Here is a 25256-nt window from a genome sequence, read left to right as displayed (position 1 = left end):
CGAGCGCGAAGCAGGAGAGGGCGGCGCAGATGGCAGTACTTCTATTCATCCGTCATTCAGGGGTCTTATAGAGCCTGGCTAACACTCCATGGTTTAGCTCGAGTAGATGAACACAAGTACTCCAGGAATTGGATCGGAAAGCAGCACCACGGCAGCTAAATTGGTAGCTAAATTCGCATTAATAAATGCACGCAATCCTGCTGGACGCAGATACTACATCCGTGTTTAGCGCACTTGTTCTCTGCTGAAGTACCTGCACCAAAGAGGCCCGAATGCACTAGGAAACGCAATTGTTACCGCGTGCCCTTAATTCTCGGTCCCGCCGAAAGCGTGTTGTTTTTCATTCGTAGACACGCATGGCGTACGTTATTTATGACACGCACAGATCGACGATGCGTGTCGACCCGTGTGCGCATGAGGCGACGATCGCTACAATAGAAGCAATATTTCATTACGGTTGCTTGCCCGAATATATCATGCCAAGGCGCAGTTTGCCACCATGAGCTGTACGTGGGAGCACCTGATCTAACAATAATAAAGTCGTGACGCTCCACAGTTTCATATCTGTGCAGCTGCCGAACAGCCGTGAATAAACGACGCGGGGACAAATCCGCGAACATTAATTATACTTCCACGGTCACTTGCTTATTCGAAAATGACAGCATTTCCGTGAAACGGCAGGGTACTTCAGGAAGTTTTTAGAGCGCATTCCGAGTTCGAATACGTGTAACATCACTCGTGAGAAATGGGAAACCTCTTCTGGTTCTTGATACTCCTATCGGTTATTGTAGCCGTAAACGGGCAACCATCGACAATTGCTCCAAATCTCAAAAACTTTCCATGGTGTGGTGGACGGTTAAGTAAGTACGCAATAGCCTTGGTTACTTCGTAAATACGGTAGTTCTTAATGCATCGTTTTGCGAGTCGTCTGTCAGTGTGCTTCAACTAACAAGATAATTCCTGTTTTTTGGGAAACGGCCGTTCGCGGGTCTTTCGAGAACTTTGGGGGCCGGCAGATTCCTGCGAGAGTCCGATTCTACCAGATCAACCTTGATTGCAGCGTTGGTGCAGCGCAACACATTGTATGTTGTACCATAAGGACAAGTATAACATTCTGCCTTCAATCAAACTTCACCTGCTCCTCTCCCTCCGAAAAAAAATGTTTACCTTAATATCTCTATGCAAAAAAACGCATCGACAATAAGCATAATCTACGAAAACAAAAATTATCACGCAACGCAACGCGGTCCGTCTCCTCTGACCGTGCTTTCAAAATGATGCTAGTCGCATGGCGAACGTCTTCCCCGTTGTTGCGTTCCTGTTGTAAATCAACAAATATCGCTACCTGCCTGCCATTCAGTGTTGGCTGAAGACATTTAGCTAAGAAGTCTGTACTGAATACAAAAGGTAAGAAAGAAAAGCTTTCTTTCTGGCATGTTTCCTGTAGTCGACAACCGCCAATAAAAGTCAAGCTTTTGGTCAAAACACAATAAGACAAGTCAGGTATGAGCTGTAGTGAGTATGCTGTCGCGTATCATGTTCCCGTGCATTACCCAACTATTAAATGAATAAAGAATAACTTATCATGTTTGGAAAAGAAGTAACCCATTACAAAATAATTTTCTTGCGGTGTATGTCATGTCAGATAGTCACAGGTAGTTTGGCCGTTGTGTCGCACGGGTTAGCTTGCATTTTGCATTGAAGATCAAGTTTTTTTTAACTTTATTGTTTATAATAACCTTTGCAGAAAAGCAATGATCAGCTTCTCCTGCCCCACGTGCAGGGTAGCAAACTGCACTCAGTCTGGTTAACCTCGCTGCCTTTCCATCTTCCGCTGTCTCTCCCTCTGCTGATCAGCCCCCATAAGTACATTCGCATGTACGGCGCTTCGCGCTGCCGAGCCACGCACAAAAGAATAACACATAAGCTTTAAAACATCTAAATCTTGTCAGATGTGTTAACAAGAGATAAAAAAAAGAAATGGAAGAAGGAAACGAAGAAAGAACAAAAATTAGGAGAAATATAATGAAGATGGAAGTGTGCAAGGACAAGGCTAGCCAAATCGTCATATTGCACTATTTTATTTCATTCATTATCGGTTCCTTTCTCACGTTCTATTATAACATATTTTACATTGTTTACATTTTCTTGTGACATTTCCATCCGATTCGTGGCCTATCCCCCTCAATGGGTCTGTACCATAACATAGGACATCACAATCATCATCATCAAGTCGTCTATTCGATGCCTGAATTGCAGCCACTGAGCGAGACGGATCGCCATTCCTTGGCGCGTTCCTGCTCTGTGTCGCTTGACTGCCAGCTTACGCTTCACGATACCTGCTGAACTGTTGAATACACCCCTCTACAGTTGACGGAAGTGCTAGGTCTTCTAGTACATCTTTACCTTGGAACTCCGGTTTCGGACTCTGTCACCCATCATGCGTGATTTTATCCAGCAGACTTCGCCTACACCATTTCTGGCCTGCTCTGGCGCTCATCACCACATAAATACCGTGGCGTTCAACAGTTCGGGTGACAATGATGTCAACAGCTGGCTGTCTTCATAAGAACAGGTGGGATGATACCTCCAAGTGAAATAACGCGATCTTCTACCTTGTGAGCGCGGCTCTATTGTGGTACAAAAATCACGAAGCCGACTTTGAGTCCTGGTCAGTGTTCGAGATCAGTTTCATTTAGGTGCTCGGTCGCCCCACCTGCTACAAGTCGCCCACCGAGCAGCCTCTGAGAGAGTGAGCTCAACAGCCGGGTTAAACATTCACCAGTTATATTAAAGAGGCTATGGACCTGCGCAAACGTGTGGATGCTTCTATGTCGAAAAATCTCAAAATGAAGCACACGAGTTTCAGAGGCAGCGAGATTTGACCAGGCACACATCGGTGGCCCACGAGGTCCTCCATGCCACAGCGCTCCTCTCTGATCCCTCCCTCTGCTCCTACAAATCCAAGCATTAGGGCGGGAAGTTTCATGTCAGCTTTCTCTACTTTCATTGGCTGAGTTGCCCGAACCTCACTGCCGCAACCGCCTCCTACACAGCTCGCCCCAATGCTCCCACGAGTTGTTGAAGAGCAAGTTGCTGAGGCACTACCAATGCAGCATCTCTAGCACAAGAGTACTTCCACGTTTATGGAAGGACTCTCGTAGTATTCTGTCGCCCTTCCACTTACTTAGGCATCCGTCTCCGCACGGCCTCCTCGACAACCAGTCGTTGCGACATATCCACGGCGGCTGCCAACCGTTCATCATCCTGTTAATATACCTGCTCCCGCATTTATACCTGCTTTATAGTGCTTTATACCGTTAATTACCTGTTCCCGCCTAGGCTTACGCAAGACAATATCCCCTCGTACAAGGTGTTTTTAAGTGACATGTTGCCGACAGATAGCTCTTGTAAGCTGTCGTTGCAATGTTTTTGAAAAAGAAAACCGGATAAATCATCGTCTATTTAGGACGTCCTTGAGAGCATGGTGGGTCATGCTTGTAGGAGGGTTAAAACTGCACGAGAAAAGCAAGAACAAACGAAAGGAAACAGCAACACACCATGAGCGCAGTGTATTGGTGTGTTGTGGGTTATTTTTGGGGTCCTCGTTTTTCTTTTTTTTTCGCGCAGTGTCAACCTTCCGTCGTCTTCTACAATTCGTAGAGGGAAATCGCTTCGTGCATGCCAATGGGGTTCTAGAGAGAGAGGGCTGGCCAACAAGTGGGGACAATCTCGTGCCCGTCGAGGCAATTATTCATTATGCGTATATTTATAAACAGTTTTTATTGGCACTTTGTAACGTGGGAAAGGCCTACGGCACTACGTGGCACTATGTCACACTGCGTGACCAGCTAGGAAGTGGTATCAAGGAAAATATGCTGAACATTATTGAGAGTTACCTCTCCAAACGTACTTTCAAGCATAAAATAGATAACACAATCTCGCATTCATTTACAAAGGAAACTTGGGTACCCAAGGACGGCGTGCTAAGCTGTGCGCGTTGTATTGTGGAGAACAACGCGCTCCATTCTTCCCTACCTCCCTGCCATTCTCTGATCTGTCTACGTAAGCAATGTGCATTCTTCCCTACCTCCCTGCCATTCTCTGATCTGTCTACGTAAGCAATGTGAATTTCCTTTTTAAATCCTGCAACCTTACCGCCTTCGAGAGGGAAGTTCTGCTTGAGCAGAGGAAAATGGGTTCAAGTTCCATCCAAATGAAAGCTCCCGTGTCCTTTTTTGAGAAACAGAGGGCTACTTCCTTGCCCCACTAACCAACTGCAAGGACAGAACATTCCCGTGAACAAAGAACATAAGTTGTTGGGTATCATACTAGGTTCAATACTAAGCTACCCTCCCCCCACTGAATACCTCAAGACCATTTGCCTAAAATCAATGAATATACTGAAAATTATGCCGCACGCAAATTATCGCAGTGGCAGAGCGCGCTTAATGAATCTCTACAAAAGTATTAGACGATCGCGCTTAGACTACGGGGCTGTGGTGTATCAGCCTGCTACACCAATTGCCCTAAATATGATTGATCCTGTTTATCCTTTAGACATTAGGCAGGCCAGGGGAGGCTTCAGAATTAGCCCTGCGCAGTCTCTGCGTGGAATCGAATGAGTAGTGGCTGGATCAGCAAAGAACGTACAATATGCTCGTATGTTTCCTTAAAGTACTTTCGAAACCTGAGCACGCCTATTACGCGGCTGGGATTAACGCGACGTCTGCTACACTGTTTAATACTATGCCCTCAGTGAGACAGCCTTTCTCAATGCATGTGAGAAAACTCGGCGAAGAAATGAGTGTCTCACTTTCTGGACGTAGCTTAATTAATGCCTCAAAGGGAGCTGCTACCACCACGGTAGCTGTGGCAAGTGGTATAACGTAACACATCGTTTTTCAGGCCACGAAACATGCTTCACAGACACAAATTCAATTGCACTCTTTAAAACTTAAGTCGATGTATTCAGGTTCCAAACGTTACACGGATGCGTTAAAGTCGCTTGAAGGCATGTGTTACGATGCTGTCGGTCCCCCTATCTCTGAATCTTTCATTTTGCACCCCAAACACGTATCTTTAGGGAAAAGGAGTATACAGTACTTCCAGTGGTAAAATACATGAAGTTAAATTTATAAAAGCGAGAAATATTTTCAAGGTTTTTAGGCGTTTAACAGCTTTAATGTCTCTGTAAAAGCTAAGAACTCCTCTAATCATTAAACTTTATTCCCTTTCGTGCATTATTCATACACCTAATGGACCTCTCACAGCATACTGGGTTCCTGTGCATAGAGGAATCGAGGGTAATGCGCTTGCCGACGAAATCACCACATCAATGGCATTGCAAGCTCTCAATGACACCGCTTGCTGTCCCAGTGACTTGTATAAAGCCTTTCCTACGAAAGAAACTGAGAAACCACTGGAACCGCTTGTCGAACGCTGAAACGAAAAAAAAAATCCTTCACGTAATTAAGCTACAGTAAGGTTTCCGGCCTGCCGCAAAGACAACCCAACGAACTGGTCCTATCCTACTTTGCAGATTTAGGATAGGACACAATTATGTTAACCATTATTTTTTGCTCTTTGTAACAAACCTTCAACCAATATTATGTGCGGTGAAAGTTTCACTATCCTCCACATCCTCGTGGAGTGTCGAGAAGCAGAAACCGAAAGAAAAAAAACATTTTTTCTTAGTACACCGCCAGCATATCCCTCTTGAATTAATCCTGCAATGGATGAGATATCATGCTTGAAAAGCCTGCGGCGCTTTAAACCAAACGTCTGACGATTTCATGAGTTCCAGAGAACTGGAGGAATGCCGATATTATACTAATCGACAAAAAGGGAGATGCATAAGAATTGAAAAATCATTGGCCCATTAGCTTACTTCTAGTATTGTATAATATATTCAGCAAGATAGTGTTCAATAAAATAAGGGTAACACTTGACTTGAATCAACCAGGAGAACAGACTGAATTCACGAAGGCACACTCTACAATGGATCACATCCATGTTATTAATGAAGTGGTAGAGAAATGTGCAGAGTACAATCAACCTTTGTAAATGGCATTCATAGATTATGAAAACCCATTTGATTCAATAGAGACACCAGCAGTCATAGAGGCATACGTAAGCAAGGAGTACAGGAGGCGTACGTGAATATCTTGGTAAACAACTACACAGATTGCAGAGACAGATTGATTCTCCACAAGAAAAGTAGAAAGATAACTATAAATAGTGAAATCAAGCAACCAGACACAGTCTGTAAAACGGTATTCATTCCATGCATGGAGAAAGCATTCAAGCTATTGAACTGGGAAGTCTTACGAGTGAGGATCAACGGCGAACATCTCAGCAACCTTCAGTTTACAGACGATATTCTCCTGTTCAGCAGCACTGGGCATATATTGAAGCAAATAGTTGAGGACCTTAAACGAGAGAGGGCCATCCTTGCCCCCGTGTCAGCGAGCTCATTTCCACGGAAGCCACAGTATGCCGGGATCCACTGAAGCCTTGTGCAATTGCTAGCTCTAAGGGGGACATTGTGTAAATCGGTTACCTATTGAGCATGGGCATAGTAAGTAATCGTCTAAGGGCAGAAACGATCACTTGAAGTGCAGGCTTGGAATCGCAAAATATAGTCCAAGTCTGACGCGGCTCCATCAATATGTAAAGAATTGTCTCCCGAATGTCAACAATTTCAGCCGTCGTTGATATATTTTGCTGGTCGAGATGGAACCGCTTACTAATCTTCATATTCAGTATTACGAATGCCACGATTGAAATGGTTGTTGACACCAACCCGTTAGTAAATATATGTAAGGAGGAGGCATAATTTTCAGATATATGTGTTAAAGTAAGTTCCCTAAGTCAAGAGGAGAGTATTGATGTTTTTTTTCCTCACACAGCGAATGGACAGATTCACCACAGTTCTTAGCGAAGTCCACGCTGCTACTGCCGTTGCTTTTGCCGTGGTAAAGCATGAGGGAAAGACGTTCGCACAGCGCGAAAGATATTCTGAGAAAGTGTTGTCTAGACGTAGAACGCGAATGGTCGATAAACCGTGACGTTCATGGCAGGTCAGTAGTCGAAGACATACCCTTAAAGGTTCGCTTAAAGGATAAGCGTCTATAGGAGGTGCACGTCTTTCCGCGATCACGCCATTTGTCGTAGTGCAGGGTGGCAGACCAAGACAGTTTCTTAATACCTGAGCTTGTAAGTTCCCCAGTGCACGTAGGAAGGAGGGGCGAATGTTTGTAATAATCGCTAAACTGTATCGTAGGTAGCATACGAAAAGTTTTTCACATAGCTGTAGGAACGATCTCTCTGGCGGGCCCTACTTGATGCCTGCTATAAACTTAAGCATGAGTATGAAGCTGCTTAATTTGAACTTGAGCATCGACACTTCCTTAAAGCAGAAGTATCGGTCAATCATCTCTCCTAGAAATATGTGGTGCAATATGTATGGTATGGCTGTGCCGTTGATCGTATGTGGTAGCGGTGCATCACCTTGCGGATAAGGGCAAGTTCTGCATACTTCGTAGGTGCCACCTGTAGACCTTCCTGCTGCAAATACTTCGAGGTGACCGACACTGCACATTGTAGTTTTGCATTAAGTTGTGGCCATAGAATACCAGAAGCCCATATGCAGATGTTGCCAGAGTATAGGCCTATTATGGCAGTCTCTGGCAATATATAGGCGATCCAATAAGGGTTATATGGATCAACGTAGCGCTGAGTACGCCTTTTTGAGGAACGCCGCGGCTGATTTGGTGACGCCTGTCTCCCCATCCATTTTCGTCATAAATGTGGTCCAGCCTGTAATGTTGTTCCTTAACCAGTGAAACATGCTACCTCCACTACCTCCAAATCCTAGCTCCTCAAGTGCGTCAAGAATGGCATCATCCAACACATTGTCATATGCACCTCTGACGTTGAAAAAGAGTGCTCCTGACAAGCGTCGACGCTTCTAATCCTGTTCGACGGTTGACGCCAAGTCAATAACATTGTCAATGGAGGATGTTCCTTTGCGAAAACTCGTCTTCATGTCTGGGTAAAGGTTCTAATTTTCGCGAAAACACATAGCCTTGTAAGCACAATTCTCTCCATGATCTTGCCTACGCTGCTTGCTAGGCCAATAGGTGTGTAGGAAGATATCGCATGAGGTGTTTTGCCAGGCTTCAGAAGCGCTATATTGCGACTGCTTTTACACTTGCCCGGCCCAGTGCCGGAGCTCCACGGTGCGGTGAAAAAGGAGAGTAGAACAATGTGCGCGTCTTCCCCCAGAGAACGCAGCGCAGCGTATGTGGTACCATGTGGTCTAGCCGCTGATGGTCTTCGATGTGAAGACAGTGCAGCGTTTAGTTCTTGCATGGTGAACATGATGTCAAGACGGTGATATGTGAATGGCGGGGCTTGTCGGTCGACCGTTGAATGTGGAGCAGAAGCTACAGCCACAATCATTTTGCAGTATTCCTCTGCAAACTCTACCTCGCTTCTACATTGTACAGTGTACAATGTACGTTGTAGAATACCAGAACCCGTAACGGGTACTTTTCTTGAAGGGGAAATGGTAAGCTGCGATACCTGCCGTATATTGGAGTGGTTTGCGATGATCAAGGGAAGTACACTATCCTCTCCAGATCTTAGTGCCCAGTTTGCAAAAGTGCCGACGGACATGCCATTGAACTCGGCGACAGATAGTACGGTCTGAGGTAGGTTTCGTTTTTCGGTATTCCCTCACGGTGTGGCGACACACAGACTGTAGTTTTTCGTATTCGGTGTGGATGGAACTTCTAGGTACGTATAAGAGCATGAATTTTGACATGTGATGAAAAGCTGTGGTAATAATACGTTCTAGATCAGGCGGCGACGATTGGTCCGAGAAAGAGTTGTCCACCAGTGTATGACAATCTTGCCAGTTATTACAACAAATACGAGGTGTAGGAGCCTGAAGGAACCATTGCAATTGTACATATGCATGTATGTGGCCGCTACCATGCGTCTCTGAATATGTGCACCAAGTTGTTGAGGGTAGAAGGTTTCTGGACACCATATAAGGTGTAAGGAGCTGCTATACGTCGGGTCTCGGAGAAATGTAGGAGGGCAGTCATTAATAGTTGAAATTCCTTTGTTAGGAATGAACTCTGCCAACTCTTCACTGCGTCTATTTATCGCAACACTGCTCCATAATGGGTGGTGGGCGTTAAAGTCTTCGATGACCTCACATGCTCCAGAGCACATTTGGACGACTGAACTAAGATGTAGGCGATCAAATCTCTCTTTCGGTGGTATTTAGCCTCCAATGACCGATAACATGCGTTGTTTCTGCCTTAGCATCAGACAGATGTATTCATTAGAAGCATGCTCGGTGACCAAATGTCGGGAGTACACAATGTCACGACGTGTGTGTAAGTATGCGCACTGTTATTTAACACATGCCCTTACGGTACGAAGTGCGCATGCTCATATTTGTATCTGTCCCTATATATGCAGCCCCTTGTCTGATAATAAACACACTTTGTTCCCTGCCTCCCGACCGTTCACATGGTGTCAGAAGTGGGGCGGCGATGCGTTTCGCAAGCCGCGTTCACCGCTGTTCTTCCCCGCCCCCTCGTCCAGCTGCACCCCTAGTACACTCCAGAGAAAGAAGTATGGCGTCGATGGTTCTACCACCGCCAAAGCCACTGGAAAGTACGGGTGATGCTTACCAGAACTGGATCAGCTGGGAAAGTGAGTTTACTCTATTTTCTACGGCGACCGAACTAAGGAAGCAGCCTAAAGAAGTTCAGGCAGCAACATTTCTTATGACAGTTGGTGAAGAAGCAAGGCGGGTGTTCTATACCTTCAAATTCGCAAATGAGGACGAAAAGTAAGACCTCGATAAGCTCATTGAAAAATGCGAAGCCCACTACAAACCAGCGAAGAATTTAACGTTCAACGAGTTTTGTTTTGGCTCCCGAGATCAACGTGAGGGCGAATCTTTTAACGAGTGGATGGTCGATATCCGAGCTCTTGCTCGCTAGCGTGAATTCGGAGAACTAGAGGACAGATTACTGCGCAGTCGAATAATTCTAGGAGTTAGAGACAAGGACCTGCAGCAGAAACTTCTGTCTGAAAATCCGTCGTATGCCGAAACAGGGGAAATATGCCGAGCAAGGGAACAAGCGAAGGAGCACTTCAACGAGATCAGGGAGGCAGTAGTAAGCGCAACCGATGAGGTCACCGTACATGCTGTGAAATCAAAAGCAAGCCTCGGAATTTGCTCAAACTGCTCTTACACACACGGAAAAGCAAAGTGCCCTGCGCAAGGCAAGCGCTGTAACAAGTGTGGCGGCCGAAACCACTTCGCGCGCGCCTGTCGCCAACCAGAAGCGAGACCGAGGGGCCAACCATGTAAGATAAAACAGGTCGAAATGGCAGAGGACGAGGGCTATTTTCTTCAAACCCTCGAAGTCAATGCAATTGGTGGCCACTACCGCTGGTCAGCGACTGTCGACATCGCAGGTTCCGCCATACTCTGCAAAATTGATACCGGAGCCAACTGTTGCGTCATGCCCGAAGTGACACTCAGAAACTTAACTACGAAGCCAGCACAAGACTGCTGCTCTACGCTGCGGTCGTTTTTCGGGCACATAGAAAAGGCGACGAAGAAGATCGAGCTTCAGGTCACCAGTACAACGCAGTCTACCACGGCGCTATTCTTTATCGTGAAACAAGCGGTTCCTGTTACACTGAGTGGCAAGGTGGCTGAACGCTTAGGGCTGATTGGCTGCATAAACACCCTAGACGCCTTGGAAACTAACGAAATAGTGGAAAGATTTCGAGATGTTTTCCAGGGGCTGGGAGAAATCAAAGACGTAGCCTACCACATGGAGCTGAAACCTGAAGCTCGAGGCGTCGTCAAGCCAGCGGGACGAATCGCCATCGCCCTTCAGGAGCGCGTCCGAGCTGAGCTGGGCCGGATGGAACGCGACGACGTCGTTGCTAAGGTAACAGAACCGACTTCCTGGTCTAGTCACATGGTTGTGGTAGTAAAGAAAGAAAAAGTACGCGTATGCTTGGACCCATCCGACTTGAATAAGGCACTTCTAAGAGAGCACTACCACATGCCGACGTTAGAAGATAGCCTACCGCGGCTGCATGGAGCGAAATTCCTTTCTACTCTGGATGCATCGTCAGAATTCTGGCCGATCAAGTTGGACGAGCCGAGCTCCCGCTTATGCACTATGAGCACGCCCTACGAGTGATACAGATTCCTGCGCATGCCGTTCGGCATCGCTTCCGCGCCGGAAATTTTTCAGCGGGTGATGCACAAGGTACTAGAGGGCTTGAGGGGCGTTGACGTCGTTATGGACGACATATTGGTTTGGGGACAGTCACCAGAGCAACACGACAGAAATTTAGTAGCTTTGCTGTCCCGGTGTAGACAACACAACCTGAAGCTCAATAAGAACAAGCGCAATTTCCTCCAGCCAAGAGTCCGCTACATGGGCCATATTCTGACTCCAGAGGGGCTGTGCCTGGACCCGAGCAGAGTGGAAGACATCGTGCAAGTCCCGCCACCACAAAACCGTAAGCAACTGCAAGTTTTCCTCGGCATGATCAACTACGTGGCTCGGTTTGTCGCTAACATATCCACGTTGTCAGCGGCGCTTCGCGAGTTGTTAAAAAAGGACGTCGCGGGGGTCTGGACAGACCAGCAAGAAAACAGCTTTCGTCAACTTCGAGCGACCCTCACAAAGGCGCCAGTCCTTGCCTATTTTAACAAAGAAAAACCATTGACCTTGTCAGTAGACGCCAGTCAGCATGGCGTAGGAGCCGTTCTTCTACAGGATGGGCAGCTAGTTGCCTACTCATCCCGTTCGCTAACGGAAGCGCAGCAGCGCTACGCGCAGGTCGAGAAGGAAACACTAGCAATTGTTCATGGTTGCACAAAATTTCAAGATTATATCTTCGGGCAGTCAGAGGTTACCGTCGAGTCGGATCAGACCTCTGGAATCTATATTCAAAAAGCCACTTTGTGAATGCCCATTACGATTGCAGCGCATGAGGCTTGTTTTGCAAAGATTTCCAATCAAGGTCACGTTCAAACTAGGCAAGGAGTTATTTCTAGCTGATGCGCTTTCTCGCTTCCCGAGTGCTATGGAACTAACCGACAAGACAGAACAATTTTAAGTCAGCGTTATTTCTTCTCTTCCTGTGTCAGACCAGCAGCTCGAAAGCATTCGGCATGAAACTAACAAAGACGCCAGTATGGCTGAACTGCGCCGTTACTCGAGCACAGAATGGCCGGAAACGAAGAATCATGTGCCGCATGCCCTGCGTCCATACTGGTGTTACCGCAACGAACTGCATGTTGAGGAAGCCCTGCTCCTCAGAAGCAACAAAATAGCCATTCCTCCGGCCAAGCGACCGGAAATTCTGCGTTTGCTACATACCGCACATGGATGCGAAGAAAAAATGAAGATGAGAGCCAGAGAAGTAATGTTCTGGCCCGGCATGAACGCGGACATCTCGGCTCCAGCAAAGTCATGCGCAGCTTGCGAAAAGTACAAGCGCAGGAACACTAGACTGCCTATGCTTAGCCACGAGATACCATGCCTGCCATGGCAAGTAGTAGGGCTTGATATTTTCCACCACGATGACCAGTCCTACTTAATCCTCGTGGATTTCTACTCGTTCTTTTTCGAGATTCAAAAGCTACGTCATACAACAGCGACAGCGGTAAACAATGCGTGCATGCTCGTCTTCGCGACTCATGGAATCCCGGCAAAGCTGTGCAGTGATAACGGCCCACCTTTCAACAGCGCGTGCTTCCGCTCTTTTGCTGCGAAGCTCGGAATTGCCCACGTAACTTCAAGCCCGTACTATCCTCGCGGTAATGACATGGCGGAGCGTGCAGTGCAGGAGGCGAAAAAACTGCTAACGAAGTGTCCTTTCGCAACTATGGAATTTTACAGCGCCCTGCTGGAGTGGCGAAACATGCCAAGGGACGAGCAACTAAAGTCGCCCTTTCAAAGGTTGATGGGTCGCCAAACAAGGACGCAGTTGCCGGTTCTTCCCCAGCACCTCGAACCGCAGACTGTGCCACCACAAGCCGTTCGCAATCGCCTCAAGGAAATAAGGGAAAAGCAGCGGATCTTCTACAACCGGACGGCCAAGCGTCTACCCCATCTTCGTAGTGGGTCTTCAGTATGAGTGTACGACACCACACGCAGAACCTGGTCGCCAGCTGTGGTTGTAGGCCCTGCAGGCACACCTCGGTCGTACAACCTGCTTACAGACAGCGGACAAGAGCTGCGGCGCACCAGGGAGCATCTCAGTTCCAAAGAAATGCAACCTACGTCGGACCCTGAAGCTACAGTTTCTGCAGAGTCAGTATCCCAGCCTGACCAGGTGGCGGAGCTACAACCTGAAGACACCCTTCGTAGAAGTATCCGTCTGCGCAGACCGCCACAACGTTACCCCCTGCCAGAGAGACCGCAGCATTAGGTCCCTGACGTGCGAATTTGTAAATTTTTTCGTTCTCATTTTTGTTTTCTCTTCGAAAAGAAGGGAGATGTAAGTATGCGCACTGTCATGTTAACACATGCCCTTACGGTACGAAGTGCGCATGCTCATATTTGTATCTGTCCCTATATATGTAGCCCCTTGTCTGATAATAAACACACTTTGTTCCCAGCCTCCCGACCGTTCACAGTGTGCACAAAAGGGCATTGTTTCTGGGAATGTCTTTCCGTGACCAAAGTTGCACATATTCTGATAGTCGATAGCAAGATGGAATGCTGGGCCCGCAATCAGCCTCAAAAGAGAGCTGATATGTTTATATGCGATGTCGAAAATCTGAAAGGCGCCAACGCAGGTTACTCGCGTTCCCCTAGGTAAAAACATATCGACACATGAACTCTTCAAAAGAACAAGTTCTTGCTGGGAGCGCCATATTGAGATACTACCGTAGAGTTGCGAGAGACGGCTGTAGGGCATACATAATTTGTAACGCAGCTAAAGCAGATGGCGTGCATAGACTGTAAAGCACATCATGCCTCGTATTCACCAGTTGTAGCAGATGCACTGGACCTTGGCTCATCAAGCTTGTGAGCAGCACGCATCGTAGAACCTTCGTCCGCCTGATCCTCGTGAGAACCCTATCGATGGAAGAAAAGGCAACGCAGCCTCAGCAGCATCTTGCGCGGGGCTAGTTACTGCGGGCGTTCTAGCAGGCCTCGATGCAACGGCAGCGACCGCTCGGTTTTTCCATACCCTTGCTGATTCTGTTAACGGCTGTGCGGACAAGATGCGGGGCACTTTTGAGGCTTCGGTTGATGTCTGGTAATACTGCTGGCACGCTTGTACCTTGGCGTGAACGACGTCACCGTCGGCGCACTAATGAAGCTGCCTCTCTGCGTGAAGCATTGTTTTTCGCCATCTTTCTGTATATTCGTGTTTCATGCACGATCTTGGGACACAACTTCGAGGTCGCGTCCAGTAATAGAGCACAGTGAGGACCCTTTGGTGCATCCGCTTGACAGTCTTCCATTTGGTGACACCCGTCACATCGTCGACAAGTCATGGTGTTCTTGCACACTGCACTCACGTGACCTATCTGCTGGCATCTGTGACACTGTAGAGGCTTTGGCACTTATGACCGCTCAGGATGCCTCACATAACCTCCGTTTACAAACGCTGCTGAGGAATCTGAGTCAAAGACTATCTGAATGCGACGTGGCTGCGCGAAGCGACGCACATTCAGTATCCGAGCTGTAGATGTCACAGGTTTCATGAGATTCTCGTCCGTGATTTGAGACTGCACGTTAGAGATAACGCCAGTTACAATATCTTTCCCATACAGTTTGAAAGGACGCACAGGAATGCTGCCAAATGTCTAAGCTCCCTTAAAATTCTCTAGTATAGTTGCATTTGTCGCATCAACCGTAAATACGTTCTTGTGGGCGTTGATGCGAACTTCGTTTATCTGGCTGGTGCTATGCGGTCGAAGAATTTCGTCAATAATTATCTATTAAGACTGCATAGGATTCTCCCTTGTTGATGTAGCAATGCACCCTACCGTAAAGGACTGGGCACCCTTATTCGTCGTCAACTCACACCATGGTGATGACTGGCGTAGATTCGTTTTCAAACGACGACCTCTGATGACTGTGAACCCACCCTCTGATTCCATTGCTTTTTCTGTGGAGCTAACCTTGCACGGGGGGGGGGGGGGGGGGTAGAGACTCATGCTTACACTGGCGATGTCTTCCATCAGGAGCGATTTAGGTGGCGGATGGCCGACTCCAGGTAGCCTCGTGGCATTGCCTTCATCCTTTCTTATGAAAGACCCCCCCGTGAACGTGACAAATCACTAGAAAACGCCACACAAAATGATGAGCCATTCCACTCAGTGAAGGTCGCTAAGCACACGACACGTGTGTGACACATGATTTTTAAGAAAGATGCCAACTCATTCGGTGTCGCGATGGTTGGTCATCGTGATGAAAGGTAAACACGCTCATTTACCGTCTTGATCGATAGCCATTATTTCACTGACAACAGCAATCACATTCTTTCATAATGTCAAATCAAGCACGTACGCTGCTCGGTAGTCGGTGGGGCCGGATTGGTGTGGCATCGCAAGCAATGTCAACGCTGAACATGTAAACCACTCCCTTTTTTTGGTACCGACACATGCACATTGAAATCACCGACGACACCAGGGGTAGTGTCATCGCAGCTAACGCAAGTGAGTACCCATGAACCTTACGGGACTATGAGTAATTGCATTGCTTTTATTAGTTACAGGTGCATGAGCCATTGTTCATGGGGTATGAGCCATTGCTCGCGAGGTTATGAGCCGTTGCTGATGAAAGTTTTGGACATACAGTTGCGTATGTTGTGTGCGTGTTTACAAGGAATTTAGGCACTGTTAACTTCACTTTGCTGAGTGCTTTAGCCTTACGGGGCTATGAGCCATTTTATTTTACCCTTGCTTACGGGAGTATGAATGCTTGTAGAGCATGAGCCATTGATAATAGTTTTTGTTAACGAAGAACAAAAATGCATGGAGCCCTAGACACATACAGCTTCGCTGTCAAACACAGTGGCATGAAGCACACAATAGAACGCTTTCACTTCGTATTCCGCCCTTATCCCACTTAACTTCTACTTGTAGAGATGTGTTCGGGTGGCATCCCTTTTAAGCTTCCTGTGATGAGCCTGAATCCATCGATCACTTTTTGCAATTGTGTCGACAGTTTCCCACTCGCCGAAAACGATGTTTCCAAATTCAGCTCCAAAATCTAGGACTGTCTTTATGCAATAGTGTTTTACTCTCACTTGGAGCAACGCTATTGGATACAGCCACAGGAACGTTTGCCGAGCAATTTCTAATTGCATCTGTGACAGAAAACGATTGCCTTATCATTCATTATTATTTAGCTTTTTCCATGATTGATCCATTTCACCTTCAATATATTTTAAATTTATAAAATCAAAATGAAAACAAATTTACAGGTAAATTATTATATTATTATTATTATTATTATTATTATTATTATTATTATTATTATTAATATTATTATTATTATTATTATTATTATTATTATTATTATTATTATTATTATTATTATTATTATTATTATTATTATTATTATTATTATGCTAAATTTACCTTCCTCAGTTTTCATTTATGCTTTACACTGCTATACACTGCTTTATTTTATTTATTATCGGCTTTCTTCTCGTCTTTGATTATTCATTTGTTTTCCTTTTTATTACACGTTTATTTATTGACTAATTAAATTCATTTCTCAATAATACTACGTCCCGGTTAAAGGCTTCCCTCCCACAGTCAGTTCAGGGCTTTATTTGAAACTTCATCAATATCATGACACCTTGGATGGCTGTCCATGGTGCTTGTGCCGTCGTACGTTTATTACGGTGCCACAATTATGTTAACTGATCACGTGACAACTAGCAGAGCAAAGGCTTTTATTACACATAGTTATTTATGACAAAGTTATTTACTCAATGTGTAGCAAATAACGTGCTTCGAAGCTCAGTCTGCGCATGCATAGATGCTATATGTTTTTTGCGAGTGCTACTGAGAACGTGACATAGAGCTCATTTTTTTTTAATGGCATTCCGTAGATCCTTTGGAAACTGCGAAAACTGGTCGAGTGGCAACTGCAGTGCTCTTCTCATGTAAGGAAGCAACCCAGCGGCTCAATATCTCATCAGGTTTCCTTAAGGTATGTATCTCGTACACTTAGGCCGAGGCTTAATCTTTTCACAACATATTCAACAGCATGCAAAATTCGACTGAGTGCTTCAGGGAGCCTCCTGACAGGAATGAACGATACTCAAAATTTTTGGCTACCTCTATCGCTAGTATCAGGAGCCTCACGAGGTACGGCAGTGATGGAAAAAGAATGTTACTTAAAGAGGCTTGCCAAAATACACCGACACTTCAGGTTTGTTTACAATAATGGTTGAGCAAGTTCTAGAGGTATGTGATATATGTCGTCGACTACGTAGGAAACGTCTATTCCAATATCTTTCTTTTTTCTCTTTCAAACCGCTTGAAAAAAATTTGTAAGTAAGCTATCCTGCAAGGCCAAAAATCAAAAACTCTTGTCCACAGACTATATTTTTCCCTCTCACTGCACCCACCCCACTGAGGAAGGAAGGAGGAACATAAAGCATATCCTAGAAATAGCATTAAAATTTCACGTATCCATAGTAAACCCCCATCTAGCCACCGAGAGGGAATATATTGTTGCTATTTATTAGCTTTTACCACCACCGAACACAGGAAAATTGCAGCGGGATGTGAAGGTTTCGGAGACGCTAAAGGCAAAGCTCCTGAATTACGACATCGCTTGTTTCTTAAAGTGAGTGGTCCAAAGTATTAATGCGATTATCCTTCTTCGGGTACCTTACGTACTTTCTATCTATATATTTATCTATGTCTCTAACCATTTTCATGGAAACCTGGATCTCAGGATAGTCCATGGCTAAATGGGTAGCGCGCAGGGCTGCCGTGCTCAGGGAACGGGGTTCCAAACCAAGCGCCTGACCAACATAGGCCACAAGGTACATGGAAATGTGTACCTGTGTGCTGATCTCCAACGAACCTAGTTGATGCCGACAAGAGCCACAGGGAATGCTGCACTTGCCATGTGCCGCTCATCAACGAACCTCTTCGATGCCGACTTGATACACTGAATATGCACCACTCAGTCGTCAACGAATCTCTTTGATACCGAACTGTGTCTCTCCCTATGTGCCAGTAGGTGTGTCATACTCTTGAAAGGCGGTCTTTGATGCCAACATCGGTTACTAGGTGATTGTCTTGGGAATGTGCCGCACTATTATAAAAAAAATATATCGTATTTTCTTAGATGCTCGGCGCAATAGAACCGGATCCGAGAAAGGGCTTTACGGCGGCGCCTATTGCCGGCACAGCGTGTAGCGGCGGTCTAGTGGGAGAGGAGCTCAGCATCGTTTCAACCAACTGAGTTGAGGATAGATGATTTCGACATGCCGAACGTACCACAGAGAAACCGTTGAAATTTCTCCCGTGCTCAGCAGAATCGAAGCCACTTCACATTGGTTTCGCAAGGATAGCAGCCCGATGCTTCGGCATAATGTGCCACAATTTTCCCCTTTCGTTGTGTTCTTGCATAGTGTATAATATATACTATATGACCTGTACTGACTAGCCAATATATACTAGTGACCTGTAGCCACTAGCCAGCACATCTCATATCGATGCCCGAGAAAGGACCTACAATTCATGGTGTGCACACAATGCACATCAGAAAAACTACTAGTTCTGAACTTCAGAAAGTGGCAAAGACAGGCAGCATATCACGAGGTGGTACCAGTCTGGTCGAAACTCCGTTAGTTCATACATGTCCTTCAAGTGACGCACTGCGCAGGTGCTGCTTTTCAATGAACGTCGTTCCCACTGCGCCAGGAATGCACTGATGTGTGCCACACTTCGATGAGCCTTTCGCTCACTTGCGCCCCTGTTTGCGGCAAGAGAAGGAGTGAGTGAGGGTTTTTTCTGATGACACTGTAAATGTAGGCAACTATTAGGTCAACAGCTTCTCCGAAAGCAACAGGTTGTCTAACGAGCAAAGGATGATTATATCAGGTAGTATGGAAAAACAAAGGGACCGGCAATACCTCAGCGTCCGCATGCTACGGCACGTGAGGCTACTTGCGGACGTCTTGGCAGCACTGCTAGATGGAGCAGCATGTCCAGAAAGAGCCGCGAGAGAGGAGCCTGACTGCCCGATGATATGCAAGATACGCTTCTCAGCGCCATGCTGTGCAGAAGCGACGTATAGGCTGGGCGGTCGTGCCGTTAGTTCGCTCAGAGTGTTTGTAGGAAAGTTTGAATTGAGCAACTGAAGCGGACAGACGTGTTCCTCAAGTGCTCCGTGGGGGTGACGAAAACATGCTTTTTCCGCATGCTTCGAACTTGCTTATGTTGTTAGATGTGCTGGGGTTTTTTCTAGCCTATAAATAGTAGGTTGGAAGCGGCAAGGTTATCAGCAATTTGAATTTTTTACCATTTTTCAAGCGTGCGCATGTGCTTGTGTGTATCGGGGTATTCGCTTTTGAAGAACAGTCAGAGCGCCCTGTTGTGGCTACGTGTTTCAGCAAATGCGATCGTGTGCAGGTAGTAGCAGGTTGTACGTGGCAAGGACATCAGCTGTTAGTGTTTTTACAATGTATGTATATATACGGATAATATTGCTCTTGTTGGAAAGTCAGCCGTAGCCACATTTTTGAACACGTGCGAACGAGTGTCACGACTTGAGCCTGTTCGACATTTATTGCTTTTTAAAACGTTGTAATTTAACATGTAGAATTTTAAGTTTTTTTAGGTTCTGTGCGTGTCGGCCTTCTCATGCAGGCACGTTCTTTGAAACGCTTGGTGCTAGCATTAGACAGACCTGAGTGCAAGATTCGGCACGAAAGGCGGTAAAGCATGCAGCGTGGGGGTTCCTTCAAAGGAGACGAGGGGAATAATTCGAATGCCGAGAAAATTGAGTCAATCGGCAGACATTATGACGTCGAAAATGGACGCTCATAACATCAATTCATCCACCCGAAGCTGGAGCCAGTAGCCACGCTAGAGCACATGCCTCATACATAGGTCCTTTTGACAGTGGCAATACCTTCCGTCGCTATAGTGATTCAATGCTAAACGTATTATCGTCGGCGGTCCATGATGAGATCGGTCCTACCAATTTTTTTATGTGCAATATAGTGCGGGGCAACAAAAAGAAGCTAGCTGTCATGTGAAGCTCTTTTTTTAAACGATTAGTATTTTTTCGGTACTTAACGGACTTTTCGGCATCTTACTATGTATATCTCAAACCGTTTTCCGGCCAACCTGGTTCATGTGTAGCCCATTGGCCAAGGGATAGCATATCGCTGTGCTTTTCTGAGTGGAAAAGACTTCGAAACCTACCGACCGATCAAATTGGTTTACCGAATATGTGGCAGAAGGTTTGTGCTGCTGTTCAAATAACCTGCTTGATGCTAGCTTGGCAGATGACAAGTCGATCCTCGATATGTACCGGACATTAATGAACTTTTTTGACGTGAACTTATATCGCCAGCTCTTTGCAACGGCGTGTACGCCATTCTTCATGGAACCTTAGTTACACTTAGTTGGCATACTGGGCATATTCGTTTCTTCATCACCTAAAAAATTCACGCAGAACCCATCTCACAATTAATGTCCACGTTAGTGCGAATAATGATACAGTAGTGAAACAAAGTATTGCCACCACAGGGACGCGTCATATATGAGGTGTGTAGGCAGCCGGGCTCCTCTTTCGTGCTTCCGTCTGAACATGCCGGGTTATTCAGCGCCACTTGGCAAAGTCGACGTGAGGCACTTGGGTAAAGTATATTCAGAGGAATTTCTCGGAATGCATGCGCTACAATCCCCCCTTCTAGCAAGGAAGCCGTGATCTGGACGAGTGGCGAAGTGCGAATGGCGGTAGTGCGAATCGCACGCGGCGAGTATGACTGGAGTGGTGGGGAGGGAATGCGACAGCAGGAGTGGCTAAATCGTATGAGGCCAAGTAGACAGGCTTCACACGGTGGACAGAGACCGTATCTTCCCCGCCGCTGATCAGCAATAGAAAGTATTTAGGTGCACGCTTCAGTACGTTGTACGGACAATCATGCGGTGGCCGTAAGAGTCGACGAACAGCGTCATACAGGCGCGCCGAGACGTGCGCGCAGTTTTCAAGGATAGGGTTGACGTATACACGCCGGGAAGGACGTCGGTTTCCTGAGGGAAAGGCATTACACATAGCACTGCGTAGAGGGTAGGCGTAGTCGTAAACGTTAGCACGTACGGTGGGCGAGTTGTCGAAGAATTCACCCCGGACTCGCAGAGTGGCGCCAAAAGTAAACTCGGCAGCGCTGATCGAAGAGTCACTGCGAGAAGTGGTGCGGATGCGAAGCATAACGAAAGGAAGGCGCTCTATCCCTGATGTAGGAGAAATTGAAGCCATTAGTGAATTCTTCACGGTGAAAACGTTCGATGACCCCATTGTATATCTAGTGTCAAGAAGCCGTTTTGATGTGATTAACGCCGAGTAGCCGAGATGTTGAGTGGAATGTTGAGTCGAAATGACGACCGGGGTGAATAGTATGAATAGTAATGTTGGTAGGGACACTGTAGTGGCTAATTCAGAGTATGATGAATGCTCCAACTATTGATTCCATCGTTCATGTGCAAGGGGGGCATCGCATCAAGCCATCTGATGAACCCCTCTATACACGTTAACAGGTAGCGATGGCTCCCGCAGTGACGAAAGACGATAACAATATCGAAGTACAGATGGTTGAATCGCGCGTTCGGGGACAGTAATGTGCCAAGAGAAGTCGCAGTGTGGTGATGCACTTTAGATTGGTGGCAGTTGAGGCATGCGCTTGACCAGCTACGAACGTCTACAGGGATGCTAGGTCACACATAACGAGAAGTGACGAGTTACTGTGTTGCGCGAACGCCAGGACGAGTAAAAAATGGAGACCATCAAAGACGGCCCGGCGGTATGGGCGAGGGCCAGGGTTGCCGCATTGGGCTAATTATATCCAAATTGGGTTTCTTTATGTTTGAATTGGCATCACAATTTTCTTTTTGGTTATATGGCTATTCTAGGGCTAGATCTTTTTCCTGTGTAAAAAAAGTAGAAATAGTTAAGCACAAATGAAAGAAGCTGGAATCAAAATGCAGACGACAGCAGGTTAAGAAAATTGAGCGCGTCTGCTACAAAATAAAAATTGCAAGTTATCTGTTAGAGAACACATATGCACGTCAAAGGGTCAGGGATCGCGGCCTTTTGATGATTTTAATTAAGAAACGTGGCCTCAGGAAATACGTCTCCATCCGCGAACTAACGCTACCCGCGCGTGCGCGCCAGCGAACACAGACTGTTGCTGTCTCCACATGTGAACTTTCGGCGTCCCACGTTTTAAGCATGAGATGCTTTTAGCTCACGTTGAAGGTGCGCCGCGGGTGACCTCGGTGCCAGAACGAAGCAAAAACAGGGAGCTGAACCTAATCGAAATTTGCCGGATTTTCTGCCTACCGCATGGCGCCTACGTGGCAATTTGCTCGGACCCTTCCTGCCAAAATTTCCTCTGCTCCAACGACAACGTACAAGATATCCTCTTCCGCTGCCCCACAGCAACCACAGCCATCCGTTCCCTCCTCCTGCCTTTTCTTTCTCTTCACGTATCAAATGCCGCCGTCGAACGAGTGTTCAGCCAGGTCTCGCTCATTAAAACCGACCTTTGAAATTGAATGCCTAACGAGACGAGCGCTCCTTCACCTGAACATTGTCCTGGCCAGGAACGGTGTCTGCTTCAAGGATTTTAAACCGGGCCAGGAATTTCCGCCCCGTTTCAGCTCTGATATCTTGTACGGACCAAGCACTTCCACTTCGCCATAAGCTCGTGATGCTTAATCATAGCATACTTATTTGTGTCGATTTATCGTACTAGATTTTCTACCAATCGCCATCTATTGTGCTAGACTTTGTTTTGCAATTTCCTGTAGTTTTTCGTTTAGTGCATTGTGTGGTGTTAAGCGCAAATTATCATGAGCTGCAACTAATAATACTGCACGCCCGAATGCATGCCATTGATTAGCGTGTTTTTTGCGCGTTGCTATTTGTGTGTTCTTCTTTTAGTGATCTTTTGGTGCTCTGGGAAAAATAAAACAGTGCATTTACAATGAAGACCGCATTTGCCGTATCAAGAATTTGCCTGCATGCCTGCGTTTCTGCACTTCTTGCGGTTGAGAAGCATCTGTTTTTCGTGCCGCATGGCTCATGTGACGATGCGCGCGGTGGTCATGCGTGGTCATGCGTAGAAAAACTAATATGTAGGTATTCCTGCCGAAAATTAATTCAGTATGCTTAAAAATTACTTCACGAAAAGAGAAACTTTCTTGGCTAATTTTGGGCTACCCAAAAGTTTCGCCTTTGGCTACCTGTGGGTGGAGCGATCTGGCAACCCTGGGAAGTCCCTAAGGACGAGGACGTCCGGTCGATGTATCATAAACGAGGGGCACCTCGTAGGGAGGAAGCAAGATATATATCCTCAAATACCAGAGAGATGCCGCTCGTGCGAAGCAGCTGGAGCTCGGCCGCGACACTGCGAGCTGTAGCCATGGTTGTAAAGTCGATGGCCGATCGGTCGTGGTTCATTTCACGTGCGGCAGCGCAAGAAAGTGCGTCGGCAATGGCGTCGGATTTTCCGCTTACGTGACGAATGTCGTTGGTGAGTTCAGAAATGTAGGCGAGCTGTTGAATTTTCCGCAGGAGCGTAGGCGGTGGTGTGGATGCTAGGGCAGAAATCAGTGCATGATTTATGCTCGGCAAGGACATGGAAGAAGTGTCCCTCGAGAAAATGTGGAAATATTTTACAGCCAAATAGATGCCGGGCAGCTCTCGGCCGAACGTGCTCCAGCGGTGCTCAGAGGGCGCAAGATTTCTAGAAAAGAAAGCGATTGGCTGCCAAGCACCAGCAACGAACTCCTGCAAGACTGTACCGACAGTGGTGCCCACGAGAACCATGACAGATGATGGTACGAGGAGCGTCGCATAACAATGGCTTCTTTGATGCCTATAAACGCGCGGTTAGCGGTGTCGCATCCAGGCCACAGGAGTATTCGGTGTCTTGAGGCCCGAGAGAAGGTTGTCTAGAGGCTGCAGAGTGAACAGGCGCTAATAGTTGACAAGGCGAAAAATTTCTCGCAGTTGTCTGGTTGTGGATGGCTGAGGAAACTCACGGATGGCTGTGACACGGGTCGAGAGTGGACGATTGCCGTGCGCGTTGACGCGATGGCCGACAAAATCCAACTCGGTAACACCAAACTCGCTCTTTGGACCGTTAACGACACGACCAATCTTGCTCAAACTTGCAAGTGCTCGACGTAGCGTGACCTCGCGTACTTTGGCGGTGGCGCTGTAGACGACGATACGTCAAGATAGGCAAATGAGCACGCCAAGCCACGTAATATCTAGTTAACGAAAAGCTGAAAGGTCTGGGCCGTATTACGAAGGCCGAAAGGCATGCACAGATATTCGAACAGGACGAAGCGTGTTATAACAGTGGCCTTTGAAATACGTGTTCCATACGAATCTGGTGATAGGCTTTCACCAGGTCGACCTTGCTACATGTGGTGCTGCCGTGCAGTGCAGACGTAAATTCCTGAATGTGGGGTATTAGGTACAGGACAGCGGCCTTGTTGAGAGGACGGTCATCGCCACAGGGGCGCCCGTCATCGGTGTTCCTGTCAGCCATATGGAGTGGCGAGGCCGGAGGACTGGTAGAGGGGACGAATGAAGCCAACGTCAAGCATGTGTTGAAACTACTCTTTGGCGACATCTAGACGATCCGGCGCGAGATGACGAGCTCGGGCAAACACGGGAGGGCCAGTCGTTTGATAGGATGTGTCACGCTGGGAGCGACCGAGGACTGAAAGCGGTGGCTTGAAAGACATCCGGGAACTCAGCAAGGAAGGCTGAATAAGCTTTCGGATCGGCGAGGTGCCCCTGGAGAAGCGGAAGCGGTGGAGGACGGTAGCGGTGGAGGACGGTCCTTGGACGGTTAATCTCGTCCTGGAGTCCAATATGAAGCTGTGCCACACGTCGACGATGAGCTGGTTGTGCCTAAGAAATTCGGCTCAGATGATGGGCTGGCGCACAGCC

The 25256-nt window shown here is 46.9% G+C and overlaps 1 protein-coding gene and 1 pseudogene across 3 annotated transcripts in view; both read left to right on the top strand.

The window, feature by feature from the left end:
- The first annotated feature begins 681 nt into the window (after positions 1–681).
- Positions 682–25256, top strand: part of LOC142574132 (uncharacterized) — a 42920-nt gene continuing 18345 nt past the window's right edge. For all 3 annotated transcript variants that reach the window (XM_075683291.1, XM_075683292.1, XM_075683290.1), the window contains exons 1-2: positions 682–860; positions 17149–17249. In XM_075683291.1, coding sequence (XP_075539406.1) covers positions 746–860; positions 17149–17249 — 216 coding nt within the window. In that variant the 5' untranslated portion in view covers positions 682–745. The remainder of the gene's footprint in view (positions 861–17148; positions 17250–25256) is intronic.
- LOC142573820 (uncharacterized) lies at positions 11313–13497 on the top strand (annotated as a pseudogene).

This window comes from Dermacentor variabilis, chromosome 3 (assembly GCF_050947875.1).
Source record: "Dermacentor variabilis isolate Ectoservices chromosome 3, ASM5094787v1, whole genome shotgun sequence".
NCBI classification, from domain to species: domain Eukaryota; kingdom Metazoa; phylum Arthropoda; class Arachnida; order Ixodida; family Ixodidae; genus Dermacentor; species Dermacentor variabilis.
Note: the sequence above shows the minus strand (reverse complement) of the source record. Positions and strands in the feature narration are given on the sequence as shown.